Consider the following 24,689-nt stretch of genomic DNA (forward strand, 5'->3'; position numbering starts at 1 on the left):
AAACTTGCTCTTTTTCTTTAAGGTTTCTCTTCCTCTCCCACCTTTCAAGAATATCAAGTGGTAGTTAATTATGTTTTAAAAACCCTGGGAAATTTTTTTAAGCCTTAAAGAATATTGTTCTGATCAGCTTTTTAATGAATTCACGGATATATTTTCTTTGATCTATTTAATTTTTTTAATGTACAGCCTGATTTTATTAAAAGACAGAATTAAATTTAAGGAAATTCTGAGATAATTCAAATTTTAGAATTCTTAATACCAAACAAAAGCATATTTTTGTAGATACCTAAATGTATAGGGTTTTTTCTCTGTGATAATATCATGATTCTAATCAGATATAAATTAAATTAGAATTATCAAATAGTTATTAAGAAATATAAACCTATATAAACCTATTTTAAAAATTGTTCCTGTATTTGGCACTTGAATTTTTCTAAGGAGGGAGAAGAGATTGTGATAACAACCACAAGCTATGACATCCACCAGACGGAAACTAGGAGCATCGTTAAAGTCCTGCATGATCACAAAATTCTCATTCTCAATGACACCCTTTCCTATACTCACCTTGGTAAGTGGTATCCTTTAATCATACATATGTAATTATAATGTCTTGAAATGTTCACATTTTAGTGCTTTCCTCTGTAATTGCATGTATTTAGTGAAACATCTCACAAATATTTTAGAAGAGCATTTCACCCAGGCTCTCCTGGTTTGACCTGCTGCCCTCATGTGAATCCCAGGAAGTGGAAGCAAACAGGGGTGAGTGTTAGAAACACCACTCAGGTGCTCCTGGCACTCCGGAGACCCCGCCTGTGAGATGCTGGGGGGACTGGTGGATATGTGATCTGCATGAAAAAGAAACGTAAAAGAACTTTTTAAAGCAGTATTTTGATAGAAGCATATGTGTCTGTAGTTCTATATCACACATTTTTCTTTAAATCAAAAGGAAAAGTTTCATTGAAGAACGTTTTAATGGTATAACAAAAAGCTTTTGAAGTTTGACATTATAGAGTCTTTCCTTTAAACTACCAAACATTGCGCTCTGTTTGAAATGTACCTGCTTGTCTTAAAGTTTTGACTAAAGACGTGTAGAATGGAATTTAGATTACATTTCACAAAATAATTAAGATGTAAGTGTATGCACTGTGTTTGCTGTGCTGCTAATATTTATAAAGAATTGTGGTTGATACAAAATATGCCACAGGAAAAGTGGAACAAACCAAGGTTTAGGGGTCAGCAGCGGTAATATCTATGTATTGCTAATTCTTCACACGGCCTTGGGCAAGTTTTTTTTACTTCTTTACCTCATTTCCCCACTTATTAAAATTACAGAAGCTTCTCAACTTTCCTTACAACATTGTTTTTATGTATAAAGTGATTGCGCACTTCCTATGAAGCAGTAACTTCATAATTGCTGATTACAGTCATCTTTTTGGTGTTAATAGAAGAAATACTCTTAATTATGTTTCATTTTATAAGTGAAAAGCTATCATAATTTCACTCTGCCATCTATGTATGTTAAAGCATAAAACTCCAGTCAGTTCATGCATTTGTGCTGACTTTTGGCATTTTAGAAAGCTGTGTAGCCTGTGAACCTCAAAGAAACTAATAAAGACAGGTATTTCTCAGCCTTGGTAATAACCTACCTGTCCTGTTGCAGGTGAAAGATACCACGTTCCTGGAACAGGTCAGAGCTACAGGTTAGCAGCTGATGTTGGGATACTGAGTAGGAACATCAAAATTTTTGGTGAAGACTACCCAGGTTGGTTCAAGGAATCTTTCGGTGCACGTGTCCTGGTCAGCTCATTCACTCAAAATATGATGACATTTAAAGGTTAGTACAAATTCAGTTTCTTTTCCTAAGTGAAGTGTAGTGTAGTCTCATCTATGTTTAGTCAGTTCTTAAGTAATTCTCACTTCTTTATAAGATATGATGTGTTAAGAAACAAAATTCAGCTGAGTACATTTTAAAGCTCTCGCTGGCTTTATCCAATGACTCATGCACCAGGCAGCACCCAGTGTATCAGGTAAAAAGAAGCTGTGACGGACCTTACACAACGGTAGACTTTATAGGCAGCAGGCAGCGGGAAAGAGGACGTTACACTCGGTAAAAAGCGAACTGGTTAGTGCAAGGTTACTTTCTCTGTAGGGATGGCAGGGGTTTATCAGGCGCGTTGCCCCTGATGCTGATCAGGCAATTCCTGATGGACTGGGTTAAGATTCCATTTCTGGAAGAGCCATAACTGTAGTGAAGTTAAAGGTCGCTTTGGTAATGTGTGGCTTAGCCTAAGTGACTCCGCTTTGGGCCTGATGTCTTGTTTTTAATAGTTGGAAAAATAAAGCTTTGGGTGGGATTATATAGCCCAGGTGCTACCCTCCTATACCAAATCCCTAACATTATTCTACTCATTTTATCTTCATATAGTAAGGATTATCAGATTAAAAATGACCTCAGATAATAGCTTGCCCAGCCTCTCACCCAAACAGGGATCATTTTCTAACAAGCGTAACACATCTGTTATTTTTGATGGAAAATTTTCAAAAAATTCTAGAAATAGAGAAAATTGTGCAATGAATCCCATTACCAGCTACAACAGTTATCAACTTTTGCCAATCTTGTTTCATATATATATCCACTCACACTATTAAAGCCACTGGATTATTTTGAAGCAGCCACATATATTTTTATTGAGATGTAATTAACGTATAACATTGTGTAAGTTTAAGGTGTACATATAATATGTTGATTTGATACTTATATATTGTGACAATGAATACCATCATAGTAACTAACACCTCTATCACATCGCATAATTATTTTTTTTTGTGGTGAGAACAATTAAGCTCTAGTCTCTTAGTAACTTTGAATTTTATAATACAGCATTGTTGTCTATAATCACTATGCTGTGTCTTAGATCTCCATGACTTATTTATCTTCTAGTTGCAAGTTTATATCCTTAACGTCTCCCCAATTTTCCCACTCCCCAGCCCCTGGTAACCACCATTCTACTCTCTGTTTTTACAAGTTCAGCTTTCTTAGATTCCACATATAAGTGATCCCCTACAGTGTTTGTATTTCTCTCTCTGACTTAGCTCACTGTAATGCCTTCAAGACCCATCCATGTTGTTGCCATTTGCAACAGCTTTAATTTTAGAAAATCTTTATACTGAGCAAGCAGCTCTCCCCCTATAACTTCTCCCTATTGGTTACAGTCTGCAACAGCAGCTTAATGGATGATGATGATGGTAATGATGGTTATGATACAAGTTCTAGGCATTGTGCTATGCATTTTATACATATTATCTCATTTAATACTCATAGTACTATGGCATAAATATTGCCTCCCTTTTAAATATTTTTATTTTTTTCATCTACAGTTGACAATATGATATTAGTTTCAGGTGTAAAGCATAGTACAAACATTTATATAACTTACTAAGTGATCCCCCTGAGAAGTCTAGTACTCACCTGACACGATACATAGTTATTACAATATTGCCCCTCTTTTCAAGATAAAGAAATAGATTATTAGAGGGGTGAAATTGCTCTGATCTTGGATACTAATCCATGTCTGTCTCACTTAAAGTTCCGTGATGGACCCCATTCCTATGGCAGCCTTTCCTTTCTCCTAGAAATTGCCTTGTGTTGTAAGTAAAGAAAACATATCCATGGCTTTTGTAGACCCAGATGGTCTCTGGTAACCATTTCTTCTCTGTCTCTGTCTTATTAATCTTTGTTCTCCACCATACATCTAATCACTGGTGCATGGATCTCGAGACAGGCTTTTTCCTTCTAGTGCAAAGTAACTCCTCTCTAATGCATTTTATTAGATACCAATTTTTGAAACAAGGACTGTAGTCTGCTGGTTTTTTACCAGCCATGAATCTCTGTGCCTCCATTTTCTTACACAGAAGAGAGGAGTAATAGAAGTTCCTAGCTCATAGGACGTTGTATGAGAATTAAACCCGCATTGCCAGCAGCCAGTACAACACTTGGCGCAGAGCAATCTCCCGTGGACTGTTATTGCTGTGATTACTAATCTACGAAATTGGCTTTTGTCAGCTCAGTGGTACTTAGGACGAACCGATGAGCAGATAGTTGGCAGTGCATATTCTAGAAGAGATTCTATAAACATAATGCCTTTAAAAGCTCTTTAGAACATCAAAACGGAAATGTCAGGTGAACGATATCACGTGCCTTCTGTCAGCCACTCTCAACAGGGACAATATCACCACCAAGGGGGTGAAATTGGTTCCTGGGGGATGAAAATACCCTTAGTTATTACGTTGGTTTGTAGCCCTCCAAAGGACCATGATACATTAACAGATACATAGTATACCTGTGTTATTAAAATTTCATAAGGAGGGGAAGCTATTAGGGGACAAATGTCTAAGAAGGCTCTGTGGGAACAGGGAAGAAAAGGTTCCGAAATACTCCTCATTTAGATTAAAGGAGCAAAGAAAAACTAATGAGATTTCCATGAAAGAGTTGAAAACAAATTTGTCATTGGGAAAATTACAACTTTTGTAGCTTTTCAAAAATGTTTTATTCTTTTTCAAGAAAAAAGAACTTTAACTGCCTCCTTCCCACAGGAAATGCAAGGATAAGTAATGTGGAATTTTATCACAGTGGCCAAGAAGGCTTCGTGGATAGCACAGACCCACGATACGCTGTCACATTCCTTAACCTGGGAAAGGTCTGTACTTTATTTTTAACTTTTGCACATATTCAAAGTAAAATACTTTTATTTTGATTTGATTTTCATTTATCTTTATTAATAGACATATCTTAGAATCACTAAGACTATAATTTAATATAATAAAACTTTCTTAGACATATTCCCCGTTAACTGGTTAACTGTTTTAGAATCCTAGCAGCATTTCATTCCACCCATTTCATGCACTTATTTAAGATAAGTTAAAAAAAATAAAAACAGAGAAAAAGGAGCAGAGAAGGTGAAAGGATTGATGATCTAAAATAGTATTTCACATTTTCACTTTATTTTGCAATAACCATATTTTCAGTAGAAATTAAGCAAAGTGAGTATAGCTTAAATTTTTCAAATGAAAAATATTTATATCTGTATATTCATGCCTCTGTCAAAAGTGGGAAAATAAATATTCTGAGAGCGCTGGTGATTTAAGAAAAATGAGAGCTTATTTCTTATGGAAATAAAAAGTAATCTTGTAGGTTTGAAATTGAAACCCTTGACCTACGCATTGACTGGTTCCAATAGACATTTGAATCATGACCCCTTGCCTAGAGTGTCAGATTTGGTGGGGGTGGAAATCCCTGCTCATCACATAGTAAATTATTCTAAAAAAAATAAATTTTAGTACCTTAGCATTATATAGGTAATGATAGAAATATAAATACATAGCAAAGTACCTGAGACTTTTTTTATCTGCATTTAAAGTAAGCATACTTTTTTTTTTTTGCTTTATTTAATCATAAATTCAAGATATGTGGAAATTTCCCAGGATTAAAAGATTTGCTGGGAAATCATCTCTTTTTATGGACTGTAAATTGAGTATTTTATTTATCAAGGTGTGTCCCCTGAAAATCACCTACTTCGAATTTTTTTCTTCATATATATTTTCATTTTATTTTTAAAATAGTCCCTGAATCCCGATGTTTTATAGATTCAAGAACCTGGCACATCTTACATCCGAGGCTGTGCCTTCCACCATGGCTTTTCCCCAGCAATTGGTGTGTTTGGGACAGATGGATTGGACATAGATGATAACATCATTCACTTTACAGTGGGGGAAGGTAACTTAGTAATATTTTGATCCAGTTAACATATCTTTCTGAGAGTCTTGTCTGTAAACTCTAGGGCCTTACTGTCCAAAGGTTGATGTCTGTGCTAATATGGTAATTACTAAAGCACGTGTGGCCATTGAGCACTCGAAATGTGACTAGTGTGATTGAGGAACTGGATTTTTAATTTTAATTGTACTTAATGTAATCGTACTTACTTTGCATGTGAGTAGTCACATCTGGCTATGGATACCACAGTGGACAGTGCAGCTTTGATCTTATGTGTGTTATCTAGTTTAAATTACTAGTTTAAATTACTATGACTTTTAAGGTACTCCTCACATATCAATCAAAAAGCTTATTCACAAATAAGCTTATTCTTATTATTTGATAAAAAATTATATTTGATTTTAGGAGGTTACTCTTTCTTGAATATCAGTAAAAAGTATAATATAAACTTATTCAATATGCATAGAATTTATGTGTATGTTTGTTAACTCCTGAGGTGGAGCCTGAGACCCACATATGTCACAAGCACCCAGAAGATCCTAATTCAGGTAGTCCATTAAAGAGGCAGAGTTTCACTATCAAAGAGTTCAGAGGGCTCAATTTAAAATTTAAGGGGTTCACTGATCAAGCTTAAACTAGAAAACTAATTTCCTCCATAGACATCCCCATAATACTTATTACAAATTTATACGTATTGGGGGGGATTTTTTTCCCAGGCATAAGAATATGGGGGGATGCCAACAGAGTCCGAGGAAACTTGGTTGCACTTTCAGTTTGGCCGGGAACGTATCAGAACAGAAAAGATTTCAGTTCAACTCTCTGGCATGCAGCAATTGAGGTAACGCAAACAAATTTATGGTAATTATAATTATACAAAGTTATAATTTCCTTTTTGAGGATGATAATTTCTGTAGAAATTGTAAATCTCAAAATATTATTGAAAACTATTTCTTCCTTAGATAGAGATTGGTGAACCAATAAAATGAGCTGATTAAAGGAGTGAATGAACTTCCTTAAAAGATAATGTGCTGTGTGCTCCAATAGCTATTGGATTTTTCTTTGTGTTGATGTCCATTGGTTTAAATAGTTCTCTTATTTTTTTGTCTCTCTAACAATTATTGCTTTCAAATTATGGTACAGGGTCTCTGTGCTGCTAACCGACTTAGTGGCTTGTACATATTACTACTTAACTCTGAATTTAGTTTCCTTCCATATAGAAAATTATAATAATACACTATAAAATCCCTTTCTCATCTGCAATTTTTATGATTCTATATGCAAGGTTATTTACTCTTATCTGCATTACTATTCGGCCCTTCTTGTTTCCAATGAAGTTTCTTCAATTACTATAGTTCTTTATTTAGAATCAAAGTGAGATTAAAAGCAAGAAAATAGTATAGAGAAAAGATTTGGAAGAAATATAGCTTCCTCTTGTTTTTATTTTACTTACTGGTGCCATTGGAACAGAAAAGAATTAGAAATAGCTCTCTTGAAAGACGGGATAAGGACTGGGTTTTGTTTTTGTGCAACTATTAATAATCGCCTTACAGCAAAATGTGAAAGCCTGGAGGTTAGTATACATTTATTAGGTAATAATGTTCTCTTTCATCTGTTTATAGATGTTAGAATGTAATAAAATGTCTTTCCAAATCTTTATAGTTATCCGTATCTTTTGAAATAAAAGGTACTTCCTTTACTTTTATGAGTACCATTTAACTCTATTTTATCATAATATTTAAAAATAAGGTGTTCAGTATGCTTTAAATAACCAAGGTTTCAACTGTTTTGCTGACACTATAGGCAAGAACTAAACCTGTGCTTTCTCCTTTTCATTTTCTACCACTTTGACTTTACTCATAAAATAAAATTGCTGAATAATTACCTAATACTTGTGCTATCCAGTTTTTTATTATAGCATATTTTAATTATACTAGTGAATGCCTCTATTGAATCTTATGATCCACTGTAATTGCCTTGGTTGTCTTGTTTAAATAAATCAAATTGGTAACAGGATGTAACCAAAAAGAGTGATAAAATCTTTGTAACCTTTCTATAATACTGGAATTTGGTCTACAGCTTGTAAATATTGAACCATATCCAGTGGATTTTGTGACTGAAATTTAAAAAAATAATCTCTTTAATGCACTTTCCTTAAGTCTAAGGTATAAAAATAATAATCTCTTTAATGTACTTTCCTAAGAAGTCTAGTGATTATTTTACACCAAGAACCTAAGGTAATGTCAGTACTCATTTGTAATATAAGTTTGGATGGAATGATTAATGAGTTAAAAGTTTCCTTCTGAAAGTGTAGTCATAATTAGATATTCTGTGTGTGTTGCATACTTGCTCTCATTGCCTAATTGTGAAAGAGCCTGACCCAAAGCATTTTCTTTATCATTGTACTAGATAAATAGAGGGACCAATACAATCTTACAAAATAACGTCGTGGCTGGATTTGGAAGGGCGGGATACCGCATTGATGGAGAACCTTGCTCAAGTAAGTCTGTTGTCCTAGAGTCACTGAAATTAGGAAAAATTTGTCCCGATTTGTTAGAAATAAATAATGATTGTTTGTCATTTCAATATGTGATATCTCCTCTCCCTGGACACTGAAAGGACTCAACAAGGGAAATTATGTCAAGATACCATTGGGTCTAAAGAAAAAATGGATAGGCTTTTAGGGACAACTATTTTCCATGTTTATGATACCTAACCTCTAACAGCAACTTCAATTCTTTATATATATATATATATATATATATATATATATATATATATATATATTGATTTCAAAGAGAGGAAGGGAGAGGGAGGGAGGGAGATAGAAGCTTCAATGATGAGAGAGTCATTGATTGGCTGCCTCCTACATGCCCCCACTGGGGATGGAGCCCACAACCCGGGCATGTGCCCTGACCGGGAATCGAACCTCGATCTCCTGGATCCTAGGCCAATGCTCAACCACTGAGCCACAGCCGGCTGGGCACAACTTCAGTTCTTGATTTGGCTGCTATTGGAACAGTGAGTCCCTCATCCCACTTTCATAAAAATGAAAACTAGAGATATGTGCCTGTAGGGATATGCCACTATTTTATGCTTCTGCTTTATAAAGGAATAAATGCTCAGTGTTCGTGTGTTAAAACCTGCAATCATGAAAACCAAGGGACATGAACAGACAGTTCGCAGGTACATTTCTATCAGATGGGTAAAAACCAAGAACTAACTGAACACCTGCTCTCTTGGTGAGGCTGTAGGGAAACTTTTACACATTGCTGGTTGAAGGACAGTGATATGACCCCTACCGAGGGAACCTGGCAGTAGCACCTTCTCAGCTGTAGGACTGTGGTGGTCAGTGAGCTGGACAGTGTCTTCTCTCGTGAAGCTTATATTGTGATAGGAGAGAGGAGATGGATGATTCACAAATAAATCATAACACGTCAAGTGAAGAGAGTTCTAACTGCCATGTAAAGTGACTGGGGTGCTGCTTTGAATCAGGTGGTCAGAGAAGGCTTCCTAAAGGAGCAACACTTAACTTGAAAATGGGAACCAAAAGGACCTGAAACACAAAGGTCTGCAGGGGAAGAAGCCTCATACAGCCAGCAAGTGGTCTCATTGTGTTTCAAGTTCAGCCTTGTTTGAATCCAGCGTCATGCTCTTTTTAATGACGTTCATGTTCAGTTTAATCTGACACAATAAGTTAAGCGTGTTAACACTAAACCAAACTTTTGCAAATGAATATACAATTATTCTAAATAATAGTGAAGGGACAATTTAGATAAGAGTAAATACTAACTACAGTAAATCATAAATGGTTGAACCATAAAAATATTGACTCATCTTGTTAAAATTTACATCAAAATTATATATTTAATTTTTAAAAGAATTTTAATTTTAACCAATACTGCTTATAAAACTGTAAGATGTCGTGACTTATAATGTTAATTCTCTTGTTCTGTATTTCCTTCTAAGGTCAGCCTAACCCCCTGGAAAAGTGGTTTGACAATGAGGCCCATGGGGGTTTATATGGCATCTATATGAACCAAGATGGCCTTCCTGGGTGTTCTCTTATACAGGGATTTACCATTTGGATGTGCTGGGATTATGGAATTTATTTTCAGGTAAATTAATCCAAGATCATGACTGTTTGTTTTCCTTTGTGATTGTATTTTGTACTATGTAAACTACAAATTGTATTACAGACCACAGAGAGTGTGTATGTCCATAACGTGACCCTGGTTAACAATGGAATGGCCATTTCTTCAATGATTTACAGGCCAGCTGCCAGATCCCACCAAATTTCTAGAAAAACAGTGCAAATTAAGGTAAGAAATGAATACAGCCACATGAGAAGGGGAAAATGGTTGACAAACTAATACAAATAATCTCCTGGACTTCTACCCCAGCTAGTCCAAACCTCCTACCTTTGCTCTCATTGACTTCGGGCAGGAAGCGCTCCACCCTCCCTCTCCTCCCCAGTTCCCTCACCTCTCTTAGTTAGCACGTGCTAATTTTGCTACAGTTAGTTAGGCTTTCATTCCATCTATAAAGTATTCCCTGAACCAGCTTACGTAGTATTGACACCCATCCTCTTGTTGTTCCTGTTGTTCTCTGGACATGTTTCTATCCTAGAAACAGAACATGTCATTATATATAATTATTATGTTTTATTTTTTTTAATTCTCACCCAGGGATATTTTTTCCATTGCTTTTCAGAGAGAGTGAGGGTTGGGGGAGATGGTCCCATCTTCCCCTTAACACTTTGAGTGTCATTCCACTCAGGGAAGAAACCACATCTTTTTCATCTTGGTGTAATGAACGATCCAATTCCCAAACTTATAGATTGTGTTTTGCAACAGTGCAATTCAGTATTACCCATTATTATGTTTTCCTTTAGCGGTAGCTATTATTAAAGCTGTGTTGTTTGAATTTTTTAATAGAACTCATTAATCGTTGGAAGTAGTCCTGAATTTAATTGCTCTGATCTCTTAACAAATGATGATCCCAATATTGAACTGTCTGCAGCCCATCGCAGTTCTAGACCTCCATCAGGTACAAATTTTAGGATTTTTATTTTGGTGTTCATATGAATGCACTTTCAAATTTCATTAACTGCCTTATTTTTATAAAAGGAGGGAGAAGTGGGATTTGCTGGCCTACCTTTGCTTCAGCACATAACATGGCGCCCCGGAAGCCTCACGCGGGGATCATGAGTTACAATGCCATCAGTGGCCTTTTGGAAGTCTCAGGCAAGTTTAAACGTAGTCTTTGACAAATCTCAGTTAAGCTCTATAAAGAATACATAGAGTACAATGAACGATGTTCCATTATTAGTAAAAAAATAATAATAATGATTTAAATGAATTTGTATATGAATCTGTCCCATGTGACAAGAAAGAAAATCAGACCTCAGAGCGAACTTCAAGAATGGAGTGACAGGGGTGACTGAGCTAGGCTCATTAACATTTTAAAAGTCACAGAATTTCCTAGAGCACCGAGAGAGTGAGCCCTAATATGCAGGTACTTTCAGATCTGCTTATACCACAATTGCTCTTGTCCCATTGGCCAAACCAAGTTACATGGCCAGGCCCAGAGGACTATGGAAATGACCACTCAATGCTATTGATATAGGGAGACAACAATCTACCATGAATAGTGGTGGGTGAATCTACCATGTAAGGTAAGAGCTTCATGTTCAAGGTGGTATTAAATGAAGTGTTTGCTGAGATGTACATGAAATGCACCTGTACCACTTCCTCCACAGAAAATAATTATTTTGCTATTATTTATGTTTTAGGTTCAACATTTGTTGGATTCAAGAATGTTTGTTCAGGAGAAACTAATGTGATATTCATTACTAACCCTTTAAATGAGGATTTACAGCATCCAATCCATGTGAAGAACATACAGCTGGTTGATACAACTGAACCATCAAAAATATTTATACATAGGCCTGATATAAGGTAAAATATATGAAAAGCCAGGTATCGTCGTCTCTTCATAGTTCTCCATTGTCTTTTTCCCCTGCCATAGAGCTGGGAAAGTTGCTGTGTTAAAGTAACTGATACTTTTATAAAATTTTTATCAGCATTATGAAAATTAAGGCTAATGCATCTGGGTTTTCAGTTAAGTTTAATATGTGTATATTTTCTCATACTGTTTTTTCCATGCGTTATATTTATTTGATTTCTTAGAAAGAGAGGGAGAAGGTTCAGAGAGAGAGAGAGAGAGAACATCGATTTGTTGTTCCACTTATTTTATGCATTCATTGGTTGCTTCTTGTGTCTGCCCTAACCCAAGATTAAACCCGCAACCTTGGTGTATTGGGATGATGCTGTAACCAACTGACCTACCAGCCAGGGCTCCATGCATTATAAATAACACTATCATTAAACATAAGAGACAGAAATGGGGTTAGAAGTGTGCTATACATAAATCTCTCTCCATTAATAGTCATTTGGAATGAGACATTTCTGTTATTTCTTCCCTTTTTCTTACCTCTTTTGTTTCCTCTTGCTTTCCAAGTGTCTTATCTCATGCACTCCAACATTTAGTTGGAAATTAAATGTCAGTCATTATAATCACTGTGAACTAAGACTATGAGGAAACTTAGAACAGTGGTTTTTCAGTCACAAAGGTCAGGTGGTGTCAGAATATTTGTAGCAGCTGAACCACCTAGATTCTCAGTCTTGAAATAATATGGTCAATAATTGCTACTGTTCCTCAGAGGGGCAGACTAGGAGGTAGAGCAGTATTGGAGGTAAGAAATTTCCTGTTAGAGATCTTTGTCCATTTTCAGCATAGGGAACAGACAAGGAATACTGCTGTCAGATAGACATGTCTTCAGAGAAATGCAATGTTTCAGAAATAGTTTGACTTCATCTGATTTTGTTTTGATGGCAACCCCACAGCTCCTCTATATGGCTGCTCTCCTTCCCTTTTGAGAGGATTCCCTCAATAACTAACTTGAACAAAAGTCTACACCTCAGCCTGTTCCTTTGAACCTGAAGTCAGACAGAGCCCTAAGCGATAGTATGAGGGCCATTAGGCACCTACCCACGGACTTGTTTACAAAAACACTCTGCACATACTTGAAAACAAAGAACACATGAACTACAGGAATATTTATTCAGGTTATTTCCAAAAGGATTACAGTAAGGAATAATTTATAGCTTTATGTCTCTCTTATAGCAAAAAGGAAGAGATATGCTATATGCTATCTAACAGAGCTGAGCTTTTCCACTATAATTTTGTTGCTATAATTCTGGAATAAATTCTATTTCCCCACAGAATATATGACGATGTAGTGTAAGTATACTGTATACCACGTATGCTATACAATGCATAGTACGCTGCAGATTGAGCACCTATTTTATTGTTAAACCAGTTAACAATCCACACTCCAGGCGGCCCAAGATGAAATCAGAATACTATATATGGTTGAGCTGCATTGTGAGTTTATAGTATTTCATATCTTACAGTTTAGGTATCTACAGAATGCTTACTAAATTATATAGCATAAAAATCATAATCCAAGTATATCTGTTTGCATTTACATAGGCAAAAGCCTTTGAGAATATATACTAATCTGCACTTTGTGATGAGCCTAAGAGCTTGAGATAGGAAGGTAAAGGGGATTGAACTTTTACCAAGTATTTACTTAGATTATTTTATAGTAAGCATACAATGCTTTAAAAAGAGAGAGAGAAAGAAGGGAAAAATAATAAAGACCTCCATACCAACACAGGGATTTTGTATGCCCTGAACAGTGGAATAACTCTTCACCTCCTCAGTGAGGCAATGTTAGTATATTGTGAGCTATTCACAAATCTGAAATCTATTATCCAACAAAATATGGAACAACAAAATGGAATTCTAATTTTATATCCCACAGGTGTAACTTGTCCTTTTGAAATGTTAATGAATTCATAATGGACCAAATCAACACAATGGAAAACAGACCTCATTACAATGCTTATTACATATGCTACTTGGTCCTATTTTAAATCCTGTCTGAAATGATAAGATTCAGTCAATCAATTTTTTTTATACTCTCTTATCGAATACAGAAATATACTCAAATGCTCCCTGGAAATAGGGGAGGGATACTGTCTAAGTATTCATACATTTGACCTTTTCTCCACAGGAAGGTGAATCCATCTGATTGTGTAGACATGGTTTGTGATGCCAAAAGGAAATCTTTTCTCAGAGATATGGATGGTTCCTTTCTGGGGAATTCTGGTTCAGTGATACCTCAATCAGAATATGAATGGAATGGAAATAACCAATTTGGAATTGGAGACTACAGGATTCCGAAGGTGATGCTCACATTCCCAAATGGAAGTAGAATTCCTGTCACTGAGAAGGCGCCTTATAAAGGTTTGTTGCATATTATTCTGTTAGTCCTCAAATTTGTGAAGCAAAAATATCTTTTACTTTTAATGATTCATGTACTCAACCAATAATGTGTTTTCTACTTATTGTTGCATAACAAGAAAAAGATAGTATGTGGATGCTTTTGCAAAGAGATTTCTTTTCATTGCTAAAACACATATACCTATGTTTCTAGGAATTATTAGAGATTCAAGCTGTAAATACATTCCAGAATGGCAGAGCTATCGGTGCTTTGGGATGGAATATGCAATGATGGTTATTGAGAGCCTGGATTCTGACACAGAAACTCGAAGACTCTCTCCAGTGGCTGTAGCAAGCAGCGGTTATGTAGATCTCATTAATGGTAGGTGTTCAGTGTCAACAAACCGGGGTTACTCAAAGCACTTACTACTTATTACAAGCTTGGAGACATCTCATAAATTATTTATCCATAAAACTAGCAAACATCAGGACTACTTTGGCTCCCACTTGTAAGAAAGATCTATGTATAAGAGAGAGACTTAGCTCTTCAGCAGTCCCCCGCCTTAGAAAGCCAGGGCGGTGATTCCACACTGAGCACGAGAAGAAGAGAGGAAAGTTATTTCTTGGGTGATCTTCATACTTATAATGATAAGGTGACAAATATTTTTTAAGAAAAAGTTGGCCTGAGTGTCTCCAAAAAGACAGTTTGCCTCACATAAAATTCAAAAAAGATAATGTATTATCTGGAATCCTTGAGAACAAGTACTCTCAGCCTGCTCGTTTTTTATTTTCATGAATCCTTTTTAAGACAAGATGTGAGAAATAGCTTAGATCTCTGGATAGATGGGTGGATGGATAATGGATGTAAATGCTGAACTTCATCACTGCAATTTATTTTTAATACAATTATTCGTCACACTTTGCACTAATAGCATTCATCATAGGGAACATGCACTTTCATTCTGTGTGGATTTAGGCCCACAGGACCATGGTTGGTGTGCCGGGTACACCTGCCAGAGGAGACTGTCCCTGTTTCATAGCATCGTGGCCCTGAACAAATCTTACGAAGTTTACTTCACTGGCACCAGTCCTCAGAATCTTCGACTGATGTTGCTTAACGTTGACCATGACAAGGTAAGGCAAGATGGAAATAATTTCATAAGAGTTACTGGTGTTGGTTACTTATATTTCTATCTGCTAAGGACTTTATCTCCTCCCCTGTTCTCTTGAATATCATCTCCCATATCTCCTTTTCAGGGATCATCAGGGTGCTACTGAGAATACCATTAGCCCCGATAGTTTTCATCAGCATGGGAGCACATATGAGAGCCAAACCCCTCTCCCCCTATGTCCTTGATTCATATATGAGGTGTGACGCTGAGGCCTATGATTCGTGTGATTAGGAAGCAAACCTGAATTTTTACATAAAAACAGTGCACATCCAAAATTGGTCACCAGGATTATATATTTATTCTTCCATGCTGCTACTATTTATGTGTCAGAAGTACACCTTTGGACTTGACTTTAGAGAGCATGTTATGTAAAATATCTTCATTAATGTCAGGGCTCAGCTATAAACTGAATTCAGCTGGGAAGATTAAATTTATATATACTGCATCAGAGGGAAAGAGTATGAGGTTAAGCAGTACTTTAGATTTTCTTTTCTAAGAGTGTGAGACTTGGAAGTCTCAGCTTATTAGGAATGTGAAGAGAGGGTGCTGATGAGACGAAGCAGAGAGACGGGTGATGAAAGGAGTCGCCCACCCCTTCTCCGGTGACAGCAGTCCCGACCTTGCGGCTGCTCGAGATAAAACCTCGGGTCCATTCTTGATTCCTCTTTCTCTCACATCCCTCATCCAGTCCATCTGCAGTCCTGTCGAGTCTCCCTTCTAAGTGTCCAGAATCTGAGCACTTCTCGCCGTCTCCATGGCTCTCATCCAGTTTTCGCCGTTATCCCTCCCTTGGATGAAGGCGGTTGCCTCCCAGCTCCTCCTCCTGCTCTACCTCGGCCCCTTTATTGTCTGTTCTCACCTTAGTAGCCACAGAGAAACCCTCAAAATGTAAGCCAGTTAGGTCATTCCTCTGCCCCAAACCTGCAGTAAGTTCCCTGTTGGTCTTTGTCTAAGACGCAGAGTCCTCACAGGGGCTTGCAAGACCGTGTGAGAATCTCCCCCTTAGCTCTTCGACTTTCTTAGTTTACTCCTGCAGCCACACTGGGCCCCTCGCTGTCCTCAGCGCACCAGACGTGCTACCACCGGGCCTGTGTTCAGGTTTGAGCCTGCCTCCAGCATTCTGCCCCAGGTGGCTAACCCCCCACCTCAACTCCATTCACTCCACCGGCCCAGCTGGGCATCCTCCCTCCAGGCTCTCCCAGGTGCTTGTACTCCGATAACCTTTCCTGCTTTTCCACATTCCTTATCACTTTCTAACCTGCTTGGTACTTTACTTCTTATTATTTCTATTAATTATTCTCTGTCTCCTCACTCTACAATGTAAGCTTAAATAGGGCAGGGACTTTTGAGAGCTCCTAGAATAATGCCTGGCTCAGAGAGACACTCGAGTTTTGAATGAAAGATAGTATTTTTTAACTTTAAAGATAAGAATGGCAACTACAAAGTAATGTGACTGTTGATATTCGGAGCCTCTGTAGACAATCTCAAAAAAAGATTCCTCTCTGTCTTGCAAAAGCTAGTCTTCTTACTTTATGATTACATCTGATAGCATGACATTTGGAGAGTTATTTTGGCTGATTTTTATTAGTCTTACTTCCATATTTGTCTCAGAGATAAGCATTTTTTTCAACATTAAGTAGCTAATTTTCTGTGGTTGCATTATACAGAGTACTGCTAGATTTCCCCATTTCCTCTGCCCCTGGAGTTGAAAGCCTATATTGAACTCTGTTATCTTTTAAAAGGACCCTTTCTTTAATTTAGAGACTCTCATCTAATAATTTCTTTCTTACATTATACTTTTCTACTGAGAATTGTCAATGAAGTTGTAATATCTCTGTGAATGGTTGATAATTTTATCTCAATATTTATCCGAAGTTCATAAAATTTAGTTTTAATATTTTGCAGAAGGTATATTAGTTGAAGGACATTTTTAAAGTGCTAAATTCTAAATATCCTGTTTCATTGTTCTCTTAAGATGCAAAAATGCGTTTATTTTTAACAGGCTGTTCTGGTAGGAATTTTTTTCTCCACACTGCAGCGTTTGGATGTCTATGTGAACAATGCATTGGTCTGTCCCAAAGACACAGTGTGGAACTCCCAACAGAAACACTGTGAACTTAATAGACATCTATATGCAGGTATTTACTCAGAAAAAAACAATACAAATTGTATATGTACTTAATTACATGTAAAATTCTTTGTTAATATTTCATCATTAATATTTTTAGTCCCTTAGCCATTGATGGACAAAAGATAAAATTGTTTTTAGCCACCAAATACTAGGATGCCTTTATTTATAACATGTGTGCCCTAAAAGATCAGTCCTAATGGAAGTCTTAGCTATCTACTTACATGCAGGTATACATTTTTTGTATGTGATGGACAGACATTCCTTAGTCCCCTGAGAACATTTACAGGCTGAAATATAAACCTGTTTCACTGGTATAAGATCCTTCTGGGATGTTTTATTATATACTTCATTTGTGTTACATACTTTTGTCCTTGGTTAAAATAGAAGCACTGAATTATAAATGCTCCTCAAGATTTGGTATATAGCACTGCACAGACTAGATGGCTATTAAAGTTAAATTTACAGTTTTTAAATTACCAAATGCCTTTGGTCAAGGCTTAAAATTCTCAGCATGTAGATAGTTATAATACAAGGTCCTGGGTTTATAATTATATTTTATTTCTCACTTGTACTGTGTCTATAGTATTGGATTTTTAAATAAATTTAATGTACAATGCTTTTTAAAAAAAATTAATTGGTTTTTAATAAATTTTAAATTTTTAAAAATAAATTGAATGTATATTAATTATTAATGATATTATTTAAAGGATTGACTTTAATTTTGCCTGCCAGTTCTATAAGTGTTTTTGTTTTTAATATGGATACTTTCTTATGAAAGAATGCTGATGTTGAACTTTTTCAGAATTTTCTAAATTTGAACAAGTGTTAAATAATACATGGTAATGTGATCATATGAATATGTTTAACTGTGCTGTTTTGGCTTTTTTCCTTCACAGGGCAATTCCTTCCTAACCTGAATTCCACTGTCCCTGGTGAAAACTACTTTGATAGAACCTACCAGATGCTTTACCTTTTGGTTAAAGGAACTTTACCTGTTGAAATCCATACCACCCCAATCATATTTGTTTCTTTCCAAATACCTGCTGTAACAGAAGATGACTTTTATAACTCTCATAACCTGGTTAGAAATCTTGCCTTGTTCCTAAAGATACCAAGTGACAAAATCCGTATCAGCAAAATAATAGGAGGGGAGAGTCTGCGGAAAAAGAGATCCATGGGACTCACAGTTGAACTGGAGATTGGAGATCCACCCCCTCAGTTCATCAGCAATGACACTGCAGGTAGAGTAGGAGATCTTTGAGATAGAGCAATGAAATTACCAAATGCACACCCATAAATAACCTCCTCAAGGCCTGGTAGGCATGGAAATCCCACCTACCCCACATCCTGAACCCTGTAAGGGCCTAGAGACCCTTTCCCCTGCCCTACTCCTGTAATCCCAACCTAGTTTGGAATTATGAAGGAACTTGTCAATGTGCAGAAAAAGAAACCATTTGTTAGTACTTTAATAAATGTAGCATCTTACTAATATACATACTGTGAGTTTTACCCTTTCATTTCAAAATAACACTCTTTTTTTAAACAATGATAAGTGATGACAGATATGCATGATAGTGCTTTACTTCTAAACAAAGGGAGACATGGGAAAGTATAAAATTGAGACGTATTTTCCCACTATGCTTTCGTTCACTTATCTTGTATCTATTTTATCTACCTTTGTTTTTTAATTCCAGCTTTAGCATATTCTACTGAGCTCCTCATTTTCCTAACCTCATTATGACTATGTCATATTGAGCTCATAACTCTACAGGTTAGAAAGCTGTAGAGTTCTAAAATGTGGATGGGGCAGCACAAACAAAAACTTAAGTGAAAAACTCATGTGTTGTGACAATTCCATATTCTTATCATTCACATGTCATAATATTGTTTCCCCATAGGTCAGACGCCATTATCTGAACTCCAAAAAATTGCTGCTTCTCTTGGACAAGCTGTAATTTTAGGAAAAACCAGTAGTACCCTTGGATTTAATGTCTCTTCCATGTTTATTACCAGTCCCCTCCCCAGACCAAGTGATTCTGGCTGGATTAAGGTAAGGAAATACAACTAGAAAAATGCATTTTAGCCATTTAAAACATTGTTGCTAATTTCTCATTTCAACTTTTTTTCTATTTCAAGACTAATTTAGAGAGCATGTCTATTATTATTATTGGCTATTTTTATGGTATCACTAAAATGATAAAGTAGTTCAAAAGGAGCCTGTCTTCTAAACAGTTATTTACTGGAATAAAATGTGCTATGCTTTGACTATTTACAACAATGCTTCATGAATCTGATCTAGAGGAAATGTTGTAATAATATCTGCATATATTGAACATAAAAAAGGAATATTATACTTAGCCTGGCTAAGATGAGTTTGCTGCTGAATGTATTTTATCACGTGAAAACCACTCACTCACGACCATTCACAGGTGACTGCCCAACCAGTCGAAAGGTCTGTGTTTCCTGTTCATCATGTGGCCTTTGTGTCCTCGCTCTCGGTAATCACCCAGCCGGTGGCCGCGCAGTTAGGACAGCCATTTTCTCAGCAGCCTTCAGTAAAGGCAGTGAATTCCGACGTAAGTTACAACTCAAAGCTATATTTAAATGGAAGAATTAAGCTATAAATTCTGGAGGGTGAGCCAACTTCACTAATCCTGGTCCTTTGGCTGCCTGAGGATTGCACTGCCCCTTAGAAGTTGGACTAATATGCATGGATATTGTCTTTTGCTGTTTTAAATATGTTTCTTTTCCATGAACTTGCTCTGGTGTCCATATTTGTGAATTCTTTGTGTAGGAAAAGGCTTCTGCAAATTTTAAATTTGTAATGAGGCATTTTAAAAAAGAAAGTTTCACATCTCTTTTAAAAATAAAAGCAGGGGACAGGACAATAGAATTCTCTGCTTCCTTTTTTCTTTAGGGCAGTTGTGTATCAGTTGGGATTACTTCATTGACTTTGAAGGCCATACTAAAGGACTCCAATAATAACCAAATCAGTGGCCTTAGTGGAAATACAACAATTCCATTTAGCAGCTGTTGGGCCAACTACACGGACCTTACTCTTCTTAGGACAGGTGAGTGTACTATTTTGGATTCTCACATATATTATAATTGAACAAAGCATTCTATAATAGTCTGGTCAGTAAATTATAGAAATCAGAACCCTGTACTCTGACTTTTTCAGAAAACATTTAGCTTAGTTTACTAGATTAAATAAAGATATATTTAATATGCAAAACAAAATAGAAATTAAAATAAGCAATTAAAGAAATTAAAACAGGGAATTTGAGGATATGCATCAAAATTATCTCATGATTCATATTTTTACCTAGTTGTGTATTTATCTAAATTTTCACTAAATATGTATTATTACATTTTAATACAAACAACAGATTTTAAAATTAAAGAAAAGAAAGGAGCCTTCATATAATTTTCATACCCCATGGGGGTGTTCAGACTTGGGCTAGAAAGTGGGTTCTAGTCTTCCTGAAAGCCAATGCAAAGGAGAAAATATTAGAATCATCAGGGTTCACGGTGCCCATCAGATAAGCCAGTTGCCATGGAGACTCATAAGTTGCTCTGAGATCAGAACAAATATCCCCTATGCGTTCTCATCATGTATACACAATGAATCTATACTAAGTGATATCTTCAACATTGTCACAGTAAATACAGTCATAACTTCCACAGCGATAATTCTTATATTATCTCCATTCGGGTCGATGGTGTAACTCCAATTAGTAAAAAGCCTTTCTACTGAGGCCAAAATGATTGTCCAAAACACAGATGTGTAGTGGTGATAGATTATAGAGTACCTAAAACAATTCAATGGAAACAGGTCTCCATTAATCTGTTTACCTCAACCTGGGGCCCACTGAAGACCTTAATAGGCCCTAACTTTTGAAAAGTTGTGTAGTTGCACTCCCACTTCTTACTACTGTTATTTCAGAATATACACACATGCACACAAATGTCAGAATAAAACTAAAAGAGTAAAATAAATTAATCCTAACAGTAGTCTGATGTTTTTCATCATCACTAAATATCAACTACTAAAATCATTCCAGAAGCATTTTTTCCTTGTTTTTTGTTCCTTCGTGCTTTGATGATGCCCCACACTTTCCAGGGAAAAATTATAAGATTGAATTTATTCTGGACGACGTTGCTCGGGCGGAATCCAGGGCGTTCAGCCTCGCGGCGCAGCCCGTCTCCAGCGGCAGCGGGGGCAGCGGGGGCAGCGGGGGCAGCGGGGGCAGCAGCAGCAGGGCCCCCGCCGCGGGCGCGACCGCCCGGGTCATAACCACAGCACTTAGCTGCCTGCTGGCCAGAGTGCTCCTCTTGGAAATGTTCACGGCTGCAGTCTTGGCGTTGACGTGAGTCTAGGTAAGCACAGTTCGTTTTTGATACAATGAACGTCTCCACGTACTGAGCCCCCAGTAAACGTTTGCCTGATGGAGACAGCTCGCCTCGCTTGGGCTGGCGTCGCTGAGGACTCTAAGGCACGGCCGCAGCCGCTGAGAAAGTCATAACCTCCGGGAAATGTTGCTCGCTGCGCGGCGCCGTGGAAGGATGGGGAGCGAGACGCGCGGGGAGTGCCCGGGCTCTCGCTCAGTCACAGGGGCAGGAGCTCAGCTCCGATCGGTTTGCGCAGTAAAGTGAACCCCTTTAACTGAGCAGCCCAGAAGTAGTCTAATTTCTGCCACAGTTAGACCCAAGGACTCAATGATGTCTTCTGGAACCTGTGTCTGTCCCATCTCTTGGCTTCATTCACCTCAGCAGTAGATTCACTCCCAGGCAGGCTCTCCACCAACATCCTCATGGCAAAGATACCACCAGCATCTTCGTGTTTACATTCTACTAGCCAAGCAGCTAATGATATTGTTCCTGGCATTTTTGAGGACTTTTTTCCAGCAAAAAAATTAATCAGCAGCTTCCCCTTTGCTACTAAATAATCTCTCATTCTTTCATTAAGACACAGATGACTTAAAACCCATGGCTTTAGTCCGTTCAATCTGCTATAACAAAATACCACAGACTGGGAGGCTTATAAAATACAGAATTTTATCTCTCTCAACTTTGAAAGCTGGAAGTCTGAGATAAGGGTGCCAGCAGGTCAGGTGAAGGCCTGCTGCTGAGTCATAGACCTCTGGCAGCATCCTTCGTGGCCGAAGGGGTGAAAGTGTTCTGTGGGGTCTCTTTTATAAGGGCACTAAATTCAGTTATCAAGAGGGCTCCACCCTCATGACCTAAGCACCTCCCAAAGACTCCACCCCAAAATACCATCCCATCAGACATCAGGTTTCCAACATAGAATTGGGGGGGGGGGCACATTGAGACTACAGCATTAATGAAATGAAATGATGGGTTTTTTAATAACTTTGCATTCTGAATTAACAATATTTTACTTTTAAGAGAGCCGTGAAATTCCATTAAAAAATGACAAAAACCTAATGTGAAAAATACAATGTATAAACACCACTATTCTCATTCCACCGCTCCACAAAAGAGCACATCATTGATTCTGACACTAAATTGGTAAACTTTGAAATACTGATTTTCACATCCGACTTTTGCCCTATTAACTATACTAGTTAGACAAGTTAAAATTAATAAAACATTTTAAATCATACTCTGTATTACTACTACTTTTAAAATATATATTTGTATGTTTTTACTTTTCAGGAAGCAACTGAAGTGCTGTTCTGAAAAACATGCTGAAAACAAAACTATAAGAACTGCTTTTTCTCCTGAGCTATTTTGTTGCCCAACAAGCAAAAGTCTATAGCATTTTCAAAAATATGCTAAAAATATTTTTATAATATATAAAATGTATTAACTTTAATCCTAAAAATCAAATTTCTTCAAAATATAAATTTCCTTTGATTCCTTATGTTATGTGTATGTACTTATTTCTTTTTCTAAAAACTTACAGAAATTTTATTTAGAAGCAGATATGCCATCTAGAAGATACTATACCTATAAATCATAGAGTCCTTTAAATAGTTGAATCAGCTTGTCTAATTTTGATTTCACTTCTTTAGATCAGATTGGAAGCATTTTTGTACATACAGAGGGATCTGGCTTTCCATCCATTCGTGAGGTTCTGATTTCTGATGATCTAAGCCATTATAATCTCTAAGAATTTGGGGGAAATGAGATTGTTTTAGATCTTTTTCAGACCACATTGCTGTTTTTCAGATCCATAGTAATCCCAACAATTCTAGATTGTTCTGTATTTTGGGGCCTGCCAACTACTAGCCAGTATTCTAAGAAAAGTTTTCTTGGTATCCCTGGAACAAGCTTTTGGGATAAGTCCAAAGCCCTTCTCTGATGACTCCTCCTTTCCACTCAAAAATGCCACTCCTAAGAGTGTGACCTCCCTCAATCCCAGGCTACAGCAGAAGAGACACTTATTTTCAAGAGGATATAATTAGAGAATGCAAAAAAAGCCATAAATTAATGTAGCTGAATTAACCAAAAGCTCTCATACCATAAAAATTGTACTTTTTACTCAGAAAATCTTAAATGGAATTCCTATTTTGGAGGAAGAATTCCCAATAAAAGCACTGAAACCGTGCCCAGAGCAAGTAGAGTTGGTACTGTACCCACAAAACTTACCTTACAGCAAGTGACACTCAGCAGGCATTTGGAACAGCTGAGAGAATTCATCGAAGCCCAGACCTCCTCCTTCTGGATACCATTTCCTAGAATATTCCTCCCAGGTCATGGGTAATCTTGCTTAACAGAAAAGCTATAAACATTTACCAGGTGGTAAATCTAAACATCTTTGGATAAATTTGGCATTTCATTCAGTCAAACAAACGTCTATTTAGCATCTACTAGATACCAGGCACTCTAGTGAGAAGACTACAAAAATAAGATGCCGTGTCTGCCTCCTAAGAGTTCACAGGGTAGCTGGGGAAATAGGAGTTGAAAAGGGTAGTATTGATACAATACGGTGTGTGAGAGGGCTGAGGGTGCTAGAGGGACACTTGTCTGGGGAGAGGGGTCATCCGGGGAGGGTAGAGATGGCTGAGGGACAACTTCCAGAAGATGATGTCGGGGGCGAGTGTTGAATAAAGCAGGAGATTAGCCAAGGAAGAGTGTCCTGCAGGAAGGGGCGGTGGCAGGAACGAAGGCTGGGACACCACTTGAGGGAGTGCCTCAGGCAGGGCCCTCCCTGACAGCATTTCTCCCTGCCGGCTAACAAAACATCTGGCACGAGCAGATGCTGATCTGCTGTTTGAGGGATGAAGCGCGGAGTGTGGGC

At 37.2% G+C, this 24,689-nt stretch overlaps 1 protein-coding gene across 1 annotated transcript in view; it reads left to right on the top strand.

Moving 5' to 3' along the window:
• The window catches only part of PKHD1L1 (PKHD1 like 1), a 106,057-nt gene that overhangs the window by 77,268 nt on the left and 4,100 nt on the right, over positions 1–24,689 (top strand). Inside the window, exons 58-77 of the mRNA XM_087825597.1 lie at positions 439–568; positions 1,661–1,834; positions 4,594–4,697; positions 5,644–5,773; positions 6,487–6,608; positions 8,177–8,267; positions 9,737–9,885; positions 9,967–10,089; positions 10,705–10,816; positions 10,897–11,013; positions 11,562–11,727; positions 13,911–14,143; positions 14,334–14,501; positions 15,096–15,253; positions 17,294–17,429; positions 18,319–18,663; positions 19,321–19,472; positions 19,852–19,998; positions 20,340–20,493; positions 21,546–21,792. Coding sequence (XP_087681723.1) covers positions 439–568; positions 1,661–1,834; positions 4,594–4,697; positions 5,644–5,773; positions 6,487–6,608; positions 8,177–8,267; positions 9,737–9,885; positions 9,967–10,089; positions 10,705–10,816; positions 10,897–11,013; positions 11,562–11,727; positions 13,911–14,143; positions 14,334–14,501; positions 15,096–15,253; positions 17,294–17,429; positions 18,319–18,663; positions 19,321–19,472; positions 19,852–19,998; positions 20,340–20,493; positions 21,546–21,792 — 3,158 coding nt within the window. The remainder of the gene's footprint in view (positions 1–438; positions 569–1,660; positions 1,835–4,593; positions 4,698–5,643; positions 5,774–6,486; positions 6,609–8,176; positions 8,268–9,736; positions 9,886–9,966; positions 10,090–10,704; positions 10,817–10,896; positions 11,014–11,561; positions 11,728–13,910; positions 14,144–14,333; positions 14,502–15,095; positions 15,254–17,293; positions 17,430–18,318; positions 18,664–19,320; positions 19,473–19,851; positions 19,999–20,339; positions 20,494–21,545; positions 21,793–24,689) is intronic.

The sequence above is a fragment of the Miniopterus natalensis genome, chromosome 16 (genome assembly GCF_054644295.1).
Source record: "Miniopterus natalensis isolate mMinNat1 chromosome 16, mMinNat1.hap1, whole genome shotgun sequence".
In the NCBI taxonomy this organism is placed as follows: domain Eukaryota; kingdom Metazoa; phylum Chordata; class Mammalia; order Chiroptera; family Miniopteridae; genus Miniopterus; species Miniopterus natalensis.